This window comes from Myotis davidii, unplaced genomic scaffold (assembly GCF_000327345.1).
Source record: "Myotis davidii unplaced genomic scaffold, ASM32734v1 scaffold663, whole genome shotgun sequence".
In the NCBI taxonomy this organism is placed as follows: domain Eukaryota; kingdom Metazoa; phylum Chordata; class Mammalia; order Chiroptera; family Vespertilionidae; genus Myotis; species Myotis davidii.
The window spans coordinates 6,261,284-6,275,578 of NW_006295816.1; the positions used below are offsets into that span (position 1 = coordinate 6,261,284).

The following is a 14,295-nucleotide window of genomic DNA, read 5'->3' on the forward strand; positions in this document are numbered from 1 at the left end:
ACCTCCTGGGCGGATTCGAGTATCAGAGGCCATGAGCACCCTGAAGATTCAAAAGGCAGCGAACGAGAATCTTCCAGCTCTTTATGGCAAGTTTTCTCTTGGATTTGTCCAAAAGGAAGGCAAAACAGAAGAAACTGGTGCTCCAGACCCAGATCCACACGAGTGATTGTGTCTTTAAAAACACAAACACGAAAACAAAACCAAAAACCCCCAACTGGAAACCCGATGAGACAAATAAACAAAAAATGTTGGAGACACGCAAATTGAAGGCAGGCAGGACAGAGCCAGAGCACAAAAATGGAGCAACACGGGACTGGTTCGTCCTGATTATTATGGTCCGACCCGTCTCTCTGGGTCAAGGGAGGCTTCCGTGGCCCCTGGCGTGGCAGCCAGCACCACGGCCACGGAAGCAAACTCTCAACCACAGGGAGCTCCAGGCCAAGGTGGGGGGGCGAGGGGGGAGGCACATAAAAATAGCCTTTATGAATCTGTGCTGCTCAACCAATAGATGGAATGGCTTAGGGACTCGGATAACCGAGAAACTGCTGCGAGCAAAACAAAAATGGAATAAGCTATGGAAAAAGGCAACCGAACAATCACGAGTCTTTGCCTGCCACAAGGTCTAGAAACAAAAGCAACAGAACAGCTGAGAAAGGCACCCAAATAACGCCGGGGGTTATTCGGGCGGGGGGGAGGGGAGGGAAAGGCGGTACACGGAAGTTATTAAGACGAAAGAAGTGAAAGACAGATAACATTTGAAAAAGATGGCAAACAAAAGCAAGGCTGGATTCGAAACCACAAGCGCGCCCCATTTAAACGCATGGCCAGGACATCAAATCAAAGGGACTCAATGCCCACCTCCTCCTCCCCCATCACATCTGGACCTTCGATTGCAACAGGGGGTGTAAGATGGACATTTCAGAGACACAGTTGCATCAGCAGAAGCAAAACCCATCGAATGCAAATGGATTTTGCGGAGAGGAAAAGGCTGCTAAAATTTGGAAGTCATTGTCCCCCAGAAGTAAGAGATGGCTGGAGAAGACCAAGGAAGATCAACCCGCATCAAAAGTGCCAAAGCCAGAGGTTCGACCCCTTGGAAATACCGCTGGGACACCAGGGCCCGTCAGCTCTCTCCGCACGTGTCACCACCGCCTGCCCGGCCGCTGCGGCACCTCCCTTCCTTGGGACACAACACAGGGACAGTGAGTGAGTCGCCCGGGGCTCCTTGTGCGGCCACGGAGCAGCTCCAGGTCGGTTCCTACCACCCTGCGAGCAGGAGAGAGCTGTCCTCATAGGAAAGACACAGGGCAGGGGCGGGCGGCTCACTGCTGCAGTCCCCTGTCCCCACGGCACGGGGCCCTGCCCGAGATGCTGCTCACGCGGGGCTCCGAGGACACAGGTTCTTGGACTCAGTGCTCGGACTTCCTACTTAAGCCCTCCTTCTTCTTCTCAGCCTGACTTTTCCTCAGAGCTGTGCAGAGAGAGTAAACCGGCTTCATCGGGATTTTATTCAGGAAGGAAGGCACACTGCCCAGTAAACCCCCTAGTCCTCCACTAGTTTGGTGTGTTCCTCCTTCCCCAGGTCCTGATACTGGCACAACATCCTCATCAATCGGAGGTCACCTTTACACTTAATGAGTCCTGGATCATTCGAGGTCTCCGCTGGTGAACTACATACCGGTGGTGCGTGTGCAGATTTCTGTTCTGAGAGCCTGGCACGCGCCAGCACATGCCCTTCAGGCAGCTGCAGTGGGCGCTGGAGGGCTTATACGGGCGACAGGCACCTTGCTCACCACTCTCTGATCCACCCAACGTGTCTCTTTCTGCCTGGAGAGGTGCACTAGGGAAAGGGTTCGGAGTGCTAGGCTCCTCTGGGGGCCTGTGAAAACTGGTACCAACTGGAAAACTGGGTGCTTGGGATCCTGCTGCTGCACCAGTCATGGGGATGCCTGGCACCCTACCCCATCCCATCTCCAGCGACGGCCCAGAGGCCCCTGCAGACTGTGCTGGTGGTTATCTGCAAGTACACTACATAGACCTGCTGATTGCTACTAGACCTGGTGATTTCTACTAGGCCTGGTGGTTTCTACTACACCTGGTGATTGCTCGACCTGCTGATTGCTACTAGACTTGCTGATTGCTAGTAGACCTGGTGATTGCTCGACCTGCTGATTGCTACTAGACTTGCTGATTGCTAGTAGACCTGGTGATTGCTCGACCTGCTGATTGCTACTAGACTTGCTGATTGCTAGTAGACCTGGTGATTGCTCGACCTGCTGATTGCTACTAGACCTGCTGATTGCTAGTAGACCTGGTGATTGCTCGACCTGCTGATTGCTACTAGACTTGCTGATTGCTAGTAGACCTGGTGATTGCTCGACCTGCTGATTGCTACTAGACTTGCTGATTGCTAGTAGACCTGGTGATTGCTCGACCTGCTGATTGCTACTAGACTTGCTGATTGCTAGTAGACCTGGTGATTGCTCGACCTGCTGATTGCTACTAGACTTGCTGATTGCTAGTAGACCTGGTGATTGCTCGACCTGCTGATTGCTACTAGACTTGCTGATTGCTAGTAGACCTGGTGATTGCTCGACCTGCTGATTGCTACTAGACTTGCTGATTGCTAGTAGACCTGGTGATTGCTCGACCTGCTGATTGCTACTAGACTTGCTGATTGCTAGTAGACCTGGTGATTGCTCGACCTGCTGATTGCTACTAGACTTGCTGATTGCTAGTAGACCTGGTGATTGCTCGACCTGCTGATTGCTACTAGACTTGCTGATTGCTAGTAGACCTGGTGATTGCTCGACCTGCTGATTGCTACTAGACTTGCTGATTGCTAGTAGACCTGGTGATTGCTCGACCTGCTGATTGCTACTAGACTTGCTGATTGCTAGTAGACCTGGTGATTGCTCGACCTGCTGATTGCTACTAGACTTGCTGATTGCTAGTAGACCTGGTGATTGCTCGACCTGCTGATTGCTACTAGACTTGCTGATTGCTAGTAGACCTGGTGATTGCTCGACCTGCTGATTGCTACTAGACTTGCTGATTGCTAGTAGACCTGGTGATTGCTCGACCTGCTGATTGCTACTAGACTTGCTGATTGCTAGTAGACCTGGTGATTGCTCGACCTGCTGATTGCTACTAGACTTGCTGATTGCTAGTAGACCTGGTGATTGCTCGACCTGCTGATTGCTACTAGACTTGCTGATTGCTAGTAGACCTGGTGATTGCTCGACCTGCTGATTGCTACTAGACTTGCTGATTGCTAGTAGACCTGGTGATTGCTCGACCTGCTGATTGCTACTAGACTTGCTGATTGCTAGTAGACCTGGTGATTGCTCGACCTGCTGATTGCTACTAGACTTGCTGATTGCTAGTAGACCTGGTGATTGCTCGACCTGCTGATTGCTACTAGACTTGCTGATTGCTAGTAGACCTGGTGATTGCTCGACCTGCTGATTGCTACTAGACCTGCTGATTGCTAGTAGACCTGGTGATTGCTCGACCTGCTGATTGCTACTAGACTTGCTGATTGCTAGTAGACCTGGTGATTGCTCGACCTGCTGATTGCTACTAGACTTGCTGATTGCTAGTAGACCTGGTGATTGCTCGACCTGCTGATTGCTACTAGACTTGCTGATTGCTAGTAGACCTGGTGATTGCTCGACCTGCTGATTGCTACTAGACTTGCTGATTGCTAGTAGACCTGGTGATTGCTCGACCTGCTGATTGCTACTAGACTTGCTGATTGCTAGTAGACCTGGTGATTGCTAGTAGACCTGGTGATTGCTATGGACTCGGTGATTGCTAGTAGACCTGGTGACTGCTATGCACTTGGTAATTGCTACGTAGACCTGGTGACTGCTATAGACTTGGTGATTGCTACATAGACTGGTGACTGACACAGAGACCTGGTGATGCTGCTGATGGAACTCTGGCTTCCAGGGGGGATGGGCAGGAAAGCCCACCTTCTCCCCACGGCCCATGGCACTAGTGGTGAGAAGAGGAAGAAAGCCAGGACAAGCCAAGTACACTCTGGTGGGGAACTGAGGACGCCTGGAACTCTTCAGTCTGGCCAGCCACGAGGTCAGATGTGTACACACTGGCTCATGCATGTCAGTCCTTTTGAATGGTGCCCGTCCTCCCTCACGCACAGGGAAGACAGGCTGGTAAGGTGCTGGGACAGCAGAAACTTTCCTCTCTAAAGTCTACTGTGGCATCTGGTCCTTAAAGGACCCCTCACGTGAGCCCACACAGCTGCCAGATAGAAAATGCAGCCAGAGATGAGGCACAGCTCTCTATGGCCGCTATCCGAAGGCTGCCGTGATCTGTATACCTGTAGGGGCCTATTTTAGGATACCCCCTTCCCCTTTAAATGGGCTCCACATGTCTGAGTATTAAAATAAACCGATCTTCACTTTCTTCTATCTCACTTCCTTCTCCCCTTTAAAGATCAAGGCATCCAAGAAAATTCAACTAAATTGTCTGTCCAAAGATCTACCATCATAGCTGCATACTTTAAAAACTCTGATCTAATCCTTTACCACTCACAGGCTCTTCCCTGCTCATGACTACATAAAACTCAGAGCACAAGCAAGACAAGCAAACTCCTTCTTCTGATAAAATGCCCTTTCTAGATTAATTAAATCATAAAATTTCACTGAAATAAAGTAAAACTATAATCTAAAATTGTTTTAAACAATCCACTTTAATTATCTAAATTGTTTACAAATATGAAAACAAGGACTCATTGTTTTCAAGACATGAGATTATTAAAAAAAAACAGCAAATAATGATACAAAAATAATACATGAAAATATGTTAATAAATTTTTTTTTCAATATGCACTCAAAACTTTTTCTCCATGAGACAGCAGACTCTAGACAAAAGTGCCTGATATAAAGACTTCCCAATTTCCTTACATCATCAGTTGCAAGAAAAAAAGGTGAATCATTTCTAAGTTTCTCCCTACTCAGTCTTCCCAGGCAGGTGGCAGCTCCTGGGACACAAGGGCCGGAGCATGGAGGGTGGACCAGGGCGGGGACCAGACCAGCCTGGATACAAACGTCAAGATGGAAGATGCCCAGGCCTTCCTTCTGATGCTCAGTGTCTACCCTTGACTCCAAGATTGTGTGCCTAGTGCCCCTCGGGGCCTCTGGGGTCAGTATTCAGAGTGAAGTACTTCTTTCATTCCAGGAATTGAAAGGGTCTTGTCCTTCCCAATAACAGGGGGGAAAAACGAGCCAAACCATTGTCTGTGCCTTTCCTTTCTGCACTGAGCTTTTCAGGGGTCTCACCCAGAAAACAAGCTCCTGAAAACTCTGGTCTAAACAATCAGACCTTTCCTATATCCCCTTCAGCAATCCACACACTTCACTTCGGTTGGACCGCTCACTCCCAACTGCCCCTCTGAGGGGCTGGGATGGATCTGCTGCCAGGTTTGAGCGTGGAGGGAGGAAGCAAGAACTACGCCTCATTTCAGTAAGAACAGCCGTCAGGACGCAGGCCCTCCTCCTTGGCCCCCTCTCTCCCTCCATCTCCCGAGAGCAGTTCTCTCTCAGCTGACTTGCTGAGCTGTCCTCCTTCTGTACAACTTAAAGGTGCTTCTTTCCACTTCCAGATACACCCGTTCCAGGTGTAGGGCTGTAGGGAGGGGCCCTCACACTCGACGGGATTCCCTCCCACGTCAGCCACAAGGATCAGCCAACGCTGTTTCCTGAACTGTTGTCTGCCTTCCTGGTGCCCCTAACGAAGGGAGGTGCCAACACCGCTGGGTTCCCCCTCTTAGGTGTGAAGATACTACACAACAAACACGGTCATCCCCTCCAAGCTTAATCTGGTAACTTAATTGCTACGGAAAAGAAAATAAACCACAAAGAAACCTGTTTGCTAAACAAATCCTTTGAACTCGATGAGACCTCTAAAGTTTATGTTAGAGAGAAAAAAAAGTTGGTCCCCCCTAACGTCCCTTGGCCATAGGCCTCTGAACTCAGCCAGGCGCTGGCAGATGCCGCCAGGGACCCCGGCCCTGTCCGCCTGCACTGCACAGGGGATGTGGCGGCCTGCACGAATGAAAGTCAAGAACCACCAAGATGAGCGAACACCCTCTTTTCAGCTTGGTCTCCCGGGACTGTCATGAGGAGGAAGACATTGGCTGATCCTTCCTTTTCTGGGTCTCTCCCCTTATCCCATACAAGCTTCCCTGCCTTCCTAGCCAAGCAGCCAGGCGGTCCCGGAGGTCTGGCAAATCCTAACCCCATGGCCCCTGGGTCCCAGGCCCCGAGCACGAAGCTTTTCAAGCCAGTGCACTTGGGACTGGGCAGTTCTATCAACTCATGGTCATGGCTTTCATGCTTTTTGGGACAGTGTAGGGGCGGTTTAGAGGGGAGACGAGTCTGAGCTTTCCAGATTCATCCTGCGCCTCTCTCTGGGACAGCTTCCTGCCGTCATTCGGCTTGGTGTGGTTCGGGAGCATGGCTACAACACTTCTTAAGAACCCACTCCGAACAAACATGCTGGGCAGGGGCACAGATACCTGCATCTAAGTTAGAAAAGGACCAAGGCTGACCGAGGGGCAACTAAAATCCCGCACACTTTCTGGGCTCTCTCCTGCTCCAATGCAGCATGCAGGTTACGGGGTCTCATTCACCTTTGGAACGATCCGGAACTCATTTCCCCTGAAACTGCCCAGGTCAGCTCAGCTCAGTGTGGAAATGGCCAGGAGACTCAAGGATCTGTCCCTCAGACACAGGGAGAGACCCCTAGCAGGGGGAGAGGGGTGGTGTTCTGGGGAGTGGGGTGGGGACAAGAATCCACTTCTTTTTAGCAGCCTTTCCTGCTCCGGTGTCCAGAGCCCCGCTGGGCGTGTGCCTCCAAGATGGGCAGGGAGCTGTGCCCACGTGTTATGAAAGGAGGCATCAGACTGTGTGTTAGAAACAGAGCTGCGCAATGGGAATGCTTCCATCGTCACCCACACGGACGCGCGGAAGCTACAGACACAGAGCCACTACGGATGGAGCTCGGAACAGAAGTGAGAATGGCCCAGAACTCTGCCTCCGGTGAAGGTGCCGGGTGTACAGGACTTATCTCGGTGCCCTCACCAGACCCCTCCTCCTCCTCCTGCTCCTCTGCGGCCGCTGGCTCCTGCATCTCTTCTGGGAAAGCCTGAGGCCGGCTCGGGGAGCTTCTGCCGCCTGCGACAGTCACGTGCGCTCGGGACCTCTCACCTGAGGTCTCTGGGTGCTGCACTGGCGTGGAGGTAGCTAGGCCCCGGGGGGAAATGTGGTCACCTGTGTCATCTTCTTCAAAGTCGTTAAGGCAGTACACTTCGTCCACGTCTACGTCCAGCGTCCGGAAGCCCTTGGTGACCACACCCGGCCGAGGGTCCAGGATGCCCCCGAGGTGAGGCTGGGCCAACTGCTGCCAGTGGTGAAGGGTGGCAGAACCTTATAGGAGAGAAGGCGGACAAAGGGGGCAGGGAGAAGAGAGGGTTAGGATGCACGTCTAAGCCGACGGCCGCTCGCCACCCTCGGGGCCCCGGCAGGACCCGAGCCCCACAGCAGGTGGGCCCTGGGAGGGACACGGGGGCGCTGCCTTCCCCTCCCTCTGTAACAGTAGCTAAGACCCACCGCGCCCGGAAGGGGCACCGATTTAAGGAATTTAAAAAAATTTTTTTAAGTGAAATTCATGCCATACTGTGTTTGGGACAAATGCTTTAAGTCAACTGATGTCAACCCCCAGATCCAACACAGGATCACTTTAGAAATGGAAGCGGCAGAAAATAGGCAAAGCTGACACAAAAGGTGTTGGGGGCGGGGACAGCCTGTCTGACCGTAGAGCGCACACTGCGGGGGACAGGGGGGCACAGCAGAGCAGGCTGGGCAATGCCAAGCTGAGCCCAGGAGCCACAAGGAGAGGGAGGCAGAAAGAAACGGAAGCGGCATACGATGGGGGGGTGAGGGGAGTGGAGGACACCGCCATGGCCTCCTTTACTTAGTTGTTCTGTGTCTGCCAGCGACCTCCGGTTTAGGGATGGGGACCGGCCTAAAGGGTTGTGATGGAAGCCCTTGGCCAGTCCTCCCCGAGGCCTGAGGCCGAGGAGCCGATCTCCTCAGTGACACCGGAGCCTGGGACTCAGATGACACCGTGCACGGTCTGTAATGACACCAGCGCGTGTCCCTAAGGACCTGGCGGTGTCACAGGTGCTCACGGGGAGAAGGGTGCCAAGACCAGGTGTGCTTGGGACGCCTGGGTTCAGGCGTGCATCGATGGAGGCTCATCCCAGAACCTTTCATACGTTGCTCTGGGCTGCGATTCTGCCCCCCAGGGAACACTTGCTACACCTGGTGTGGCCCTGGTACGCCGGGTGCACGGCCCGGGAGGCTGGGCGGTCCAGCCCCGTCCTCCTGATGAAGTTAACCGCACAAACACATGTTCTACACGCCGGGCAGACTGTGAGAGGGTCTCGGGCCCGGGCAAGCAAGAGCCTCCCGCGCACATGGCCTGAGATGGTCACCGCTGGGTCACCAATGGTGTCCTCTGTTGAGTGAGCAAGAACCCCGGTCAGAACCCTAGTCCTGACCAAGCTGCCCGGTCAGGAAAGGGAGCAGAGGACGCAGGAGCCTGCAGCTCAGGAAGTCAGGATGGAACAGAAGGGACAGGCGGGTGGTGAGGTCAGGAAGCCAACCAGGAATGCGACCAAGAAGCAGAGAACCCTAGCTCATCGATCAGGAGCTTTTATCTGGGGGTGGGCGGGGTGGGGGGGTGCTCAGTGAGGGCCCCATCTCTCATCACAGCTGTAAAGTAACTTCCCGGGGGGCAATCTCAGCCAAGGAGCCATGAAAGAATTTCGTCAATGGGCCGTTTCAGATCCACGTAAGAGAGGGAAACTGGCCCGCACTGTCCGCACATGTTTAGGAGACCCCCTGGACCCCGCTTTGAGGTCTGTCTCATTTGCACAAGAACAGCAGGAGCCTTCTTACCCGGCATCTATTGGCCATAAATAGAAAATATCCCAAATGCAAAAAAGGGAAGTAGTATCGTAAGAAAGAGATGCCTAGCGTGACCCAGGGCACCCGACAGCTGGTCTCTCCCTTAGAGCGGCGGTTCTCCACGGGGACACCGGGAACTGCCCGGAGGCACTGTTGTTGCCACAACCGTGGAGGAACATGCTCATGGCATCCAGTGGGCAAAGCCGGGGACGCTGCTGTCCATCCCACACACGCAGGACGGCCCCCGCGACAAAGGATGGCCTGGCCCCCAACGCCAGCAGTGCCGATGGGGAGCCCTGGCCTCGGCCCGTGGCCCTTATTCTCAGCTCCTTTGGGAACCTGGAGGCAGCCATGGACCCTCTCCCCAAAGGCATCTCACACAGAAGCGCCGCTGTGTGCCCACGGCCAGGGCTTTGCACACCCGCTGAGACCCGTTGGTGGGATCCTGAGTCCCAGGGGCCGCAGCAGCACGTTTACAAAGAGCTCCCCTGTGCTGAGGCACGCCTGCGTGACAGCTAGCTTTACGGGTGTTACATCAACTCACTCCTCAAAGCTGCCCTGCCCTACGAGGTGAGTATCATTACCCACTGAGGCTCAAGGAAGTGACGTGACTTTGCCAAGTCACTGAACCAGGGGTGGCACAGCCAGGGTTCGGTGCTCAAGGCCAGGTTCTTTCAGCAATCTCTGACCCCTCCCCCAATACCCCGATCCACAGGTCTGCAATCAAGCAAGTACTTCAGCGCTCCAGCCAGCGAGAAGCATACATGGTGGGCAGTAAAACTGCCAGGTGGGTGCCCAAGTGCCCGCCAGGAGACACACACACTTCTGCTGATGGGATTTCTCATGCCTCACCCACCCCAGGACCCCCATTCATCACCCACAATGGTCCCTGCTTATGTGTCTGTGGAGGCACAGACACTTTCCTGCAGCAAAAGCACATGGGGAGTATGGCCTCCAGCTCGGACTGCACGTACGGGTCTGAGAAGGATGACAAGAAGCCCCAGGAGCAGCGTGGCCGTGTCACCTCCACTTCTGGACGGGGAAAAACGGGCAAGTCGACACTGTGTCAGGAAAGGGGCTCGAGACGTTTGCAATGTTCTGGGGAAGAACTCGGTGAGGCTGGAGGATGGGCCCAGAGCCCATGCACCTCGATCTTCCTGTTCAAAGGATGCCCCCATCTCCCCGCTCTGTAAGGGCTACCGAGGGAAATGGGGCTGCCACGGGTCTGCTTTGGGCGTTAAAGAGGCTACGGAAGTGCGGGAGGTCATCTGCATTCCCCGACAATGCACAGCCAGGGAAAGGCTGTGAGATGGCAAACGAAAGATTATGCTGCAAGATGATGCATGGCCTTGGATTTTTACCCCAAGACTCAGGCCTCCCTTACTCATCAAGCAGCTAACTTGTACGAAGTGCCAGGCGCTCTCCTTAGAGGTCTGCATTTATGAGCTCACTTCATCGTCACGATGACCCTGTTGTCCCCACTTTACAGAGGAGGAAACCGAGGACAGGGAGGTAAAGTAACTTGCCAGAGGCTGCACAGCTGGCCAATGGCCAATCGGGGATTCAAACCCAGGCTGGCTCCAGGGCCCACCCTCTGAACCACACGGACTGCCTCTCGGCCAGCGGCCAAGAGGCCTCCCAGAGGAGAGTCTTGGGAGTCAGGTCAACGACACACCGGCACGGCAATTCCAAGAAACTATGGACGACGTGAAGTGAGGGCTGACTGCCCTATCAGCTACTTCCCACCACTACCCCCCTCCTCCTGCCCCATGAGAATGAGGCTGCGGTCAGACAACGGGGCAGGTGGGGAGAGGAACCGTCGTGCTTCCAGTTGGCACGAAGATGCAATTCTATGAAACACGGGCATGGGCAGTACAGAGAACACAGTTATGGTCACCGCCCCTTTCCCCGTTCGCCTTCCTTTCATACCCCACTGTCCAAACTAAAAAGTATTCACGTCATCGAAGAAGAAGGAAAAAAGCAAATCCATTTATGTCAGAGGAGCACCCGGGGCCTAAAAGTTAGAACTAAACCTGCTGGGTAACGTACAGCCTACAAGTGTGCGCTTTCCCCTAATTACATATTATCCTGTTTATTTGGAAATACTATCTTGGTTATAACTAATCTGAAAGGAAGAGCAAAATCCAGGGAGGGAAATACACTGCCCGACTCATCTTTGTAACACAGGTCTCTCCTAGTCTGATTGTTTTGTCTGTCACCTGCTTAACACACGTAAGGTCAGCGGAGGAAACAAGAGCGCCCACGGATTTCAACACCGAGCCGGCGATCTTGGCCGGCTCCAACAAGCAGACGGCAAGATTGATGAAGCAGGCAGGGCGATGCCGATGGAAGACGCAGATTGGCTATCTGCTGTGATCCCAGCCACCGTCTCCACGGGCCTCACCGCAGGTACAGTTACCGGGGTCACTGGAGGGGACGGGAATCCTACCAGCTTCTTAGTGGGCCGGTGGAAAGAGGTGATGTAAGAGCGTGGCCCCAACACGACGCAGGTCCAGGTCTCAACACTGGTAAGGCCACCGTCAGACCTGAGCTGCTCGAACAGGGCTAAGTTTGGGGAGCCTACGTTTTCATTAGCGCCAATTAGGGTGCTGAACATAATACAAAACACATCACATTTACTCTTCATTACAATATCGTGTGGGAGATGGGAGCCCTACTTCACAGATAAGGGGAAAGGGGCTCAGAAAGGTCAGGTGGCTTAGCCAAGGTCACGGTTACAGCTGCGCTGAACTCAGGGTCGGGCAGATTCCCATGCCAGCCGTACACCTGAGCAAAGTAAACTTAGTAACACAAAAAATAATTGTGGAGGGGAGGAAGAAATAAAATATTGGTTGTATTTTAAACAACAACAAAAAAAGACCGAGAACTACCAAATGGAGCCAGAGGGACTTCTATTGTCCATTAACTTATCACAAAAATACTGCTGCCTAAGTCACAAGACTAAAAGGAAAAAAAAAAAGATGCATTGGTCAAAATGAATTTTTTTAAAAAAAATCTCTTCCTGCAATAATGCTTGGAAAATGGATCCAAAAACATATTCTTCGATGAACTAATGAAACATAAAATCAAATATAGAAAGCAGACAAGATAGAGATGATAAACGCCAATGATCTTGGAGAGACAAAAGAGAAAAAAATAAATAAAAGATAGGCAGAAAGCAAAATTGCAGAAATGGAAGATTTTATTGAAAGAAAAACGGACATAATCGTGGATCAGAAAACAATCACCAAGCTTACAACTGAATAAACATGAAAAGAAAAAAAGAAAAAAGCCGCCCCTTTTTTGAAATCTAAGAAGGACGTCACTTACACAATTAAAACATAATCATGAAAAGAAGAACATAGCCCACCCTCCTCCTTCCTTCGGAGAATATGGAACCCCAGTTTTCTTGGGTCTTTAATAAGCAGAACCTCACCTTATGGCAGGAATTCCCAACAGGGAAGATACTACCCTCAAGGGGCTGAAGATGGGTTCTGTGGGGTGAAAAGAATCTATTCTTCTTAGGCACAGAGCCCAGATATACATATAGTACATGAACGGTATACCTGTGGCATTACATTTTCAGGGGAAATAGATATCTAAATCAGCTCCTTAAAGGGGGGAATTTTTCTCAAAAGTTGAGCAATACTGCCTCCCAGAAATTCTGATTTGGCTTTTCACCAGAAATGTAATCCAGAATTCTAAGACACCTTCTCAAACTCACCTGGGTTCCCCAATGACAGGGGTAAAAAATGAGAAATACAAAGATGTGGCCGGGTAGTGGTGGGGAAAGGGCAGACGTTTTATAATGCTTAGAGGAAAAAGAGAGAAAAACAGGTGCGTTTTTCCAGGAGTTTAATCACCTGGGGTGTCCCTGGTAGCAAAAAGGGAAGAGCCCCAGGAAAAGGCAGGGTCAAGAAGGCACAGAACTCACAGGCCTCCACAGCCACCCCGTCCTGGCCCCCAGACAGCGGTGGCCTGGGGGCCTCGCTCAGAACAGGGCACAGGAAGAAAGCCACCCTATTTGAAGGTCGAAGCGGAACATGAGCTGACAAACTGCAAAGACAAACTGCAAATCGCTTTCCTGTGGCTACTGAGAAAACTTAGGGCGTTAGCTTTGCACCCCCTCCCTGACAGCAACATTTCTGAGAAGCTAAAGCATGAATTCTCTATACTTAGGACCTGGGGGGCAGGGCCTAAGGAGTGTCTGAGTCCATGAGCAGTGCCTCTGGCTCTCAACAGTATTGCTAAGGATCTAAATGCAAAATATCTGTAGCCACCCCGTCCTGGCCCCCAGACAGCGGTGGCCTGGGGGCCTCGCTCAGAACAGGGCACAGGAAGAAAGCCACCCTATTTGAAGGTCGAAGCGGAACATGAGCTGACAAACTGCAAAGACAAACTGCAAATCGCTTTCCTGTGGCTACTGAGAAAACTTAGGGCGTTAGCTTTGCACCCCCTCCCTGACAGCAACATTTCTGAGAAGCTAAAGCATGAATTCTCTATACTTAGGACCTGGGGGGCAGGGCCTAAGGAGTGTCTGGGTCCGTGGGCAGTGCCTCTGGCTCTCAACAACATCTGTATTGCTAAGGATCTAAATGCAAAATATCTGTATTGCTAAGGATCTAAATGCAAAAGCGAGAGAACTAGAGAGCCAACACGGGCACATTCTTTTCGCTGGCTTCCAGGCCGAGGTGAGACGCGGGCGCCTGTGTGTGTTTATCCCAACCCGCACGGGACTGACAGAGCTGGGGGCCTGGGCCAGAGTCCCTCAGAGGAACTCAAACCAGCAGCGCGGGTGGCTGTCCCGGAAGAAGAAGGAGTAGGCGTGACAGACGCTCCCCGAGGGCCGGTGGTGGATCAGGGCCCACAGGGAGTCCCCGAGCAGGACCGAGAGGGGCCGGGGGCCCCGGTGATCACCTTCCAGCGGCTTGACGATCTGGAGCTTCTCGGGCAGGTAGGAGCGGCTGCTGAAGGACATGCCCGAGAAGCCGGTGAACTCGGAGAAGCGGGAGTGCGTGCCCAGGGACATGATGCTCTCGGTGGGCGTGAGGGAGCCGCTGAGCAGCTCGCCCTTCTCCGCCAGCTCCCGGAGCTTCCTCTCCTGCTCCTCCTCGAAGAACCTCCTCTCCGACAGGTAGTTCTCCCGGCGGAGGGACAGCCGCCTCAGCGCCGTCTCCAGGTCGTGGGAGCCTGGGGTGCCCGGTGTCCCCGGCTTCTTGCTCTGCTCGTTGTTTCTGGAAGGAGGGGGAGACGGGTGAGCAAGGCACGCCCAGCAGGGGGCGCTGCCCCGCACACA

General features: G+C 52.9%; 1 protein-coding gene across 9 annotated transcripts in view; it reads right to left on the reverse strand.

Annotated features, from left to right (window-relative positions):
• The window catches only part of TRAK1 (trafficking protein, kinesin binding 1), a 135,310-nt gene that overhangs the window by 7,351 nt on the left and 113,664 nt on the right, over positions 1-14,295 (reverse strand). For 5 of the 9 annotated variants that reach the window (XM_015568392.1, XM_015568393.1, XM_015568397.1 and 2 more), the window contains 2 exons: positions 13,917-14,233; positions 7,110-7,454 (listed from right to left, as the gene is read on the reverse strand). In XM_015568392.1, the coding sequence (XP_015423878.1) occupies positions 7,110-7,454; positions 13,917-14,233 (662 nt within the window). Of the gene's footprint in view, positions 1-4,697; positions 7,455-13,916; positions 14,234-14,295 lie in introns of those variants that run through there. The other 4 variants (XM_006770530.2, XM_006770529.2, XM_006770528.2 and 1 more) reach the window with 3 other exon arrangements.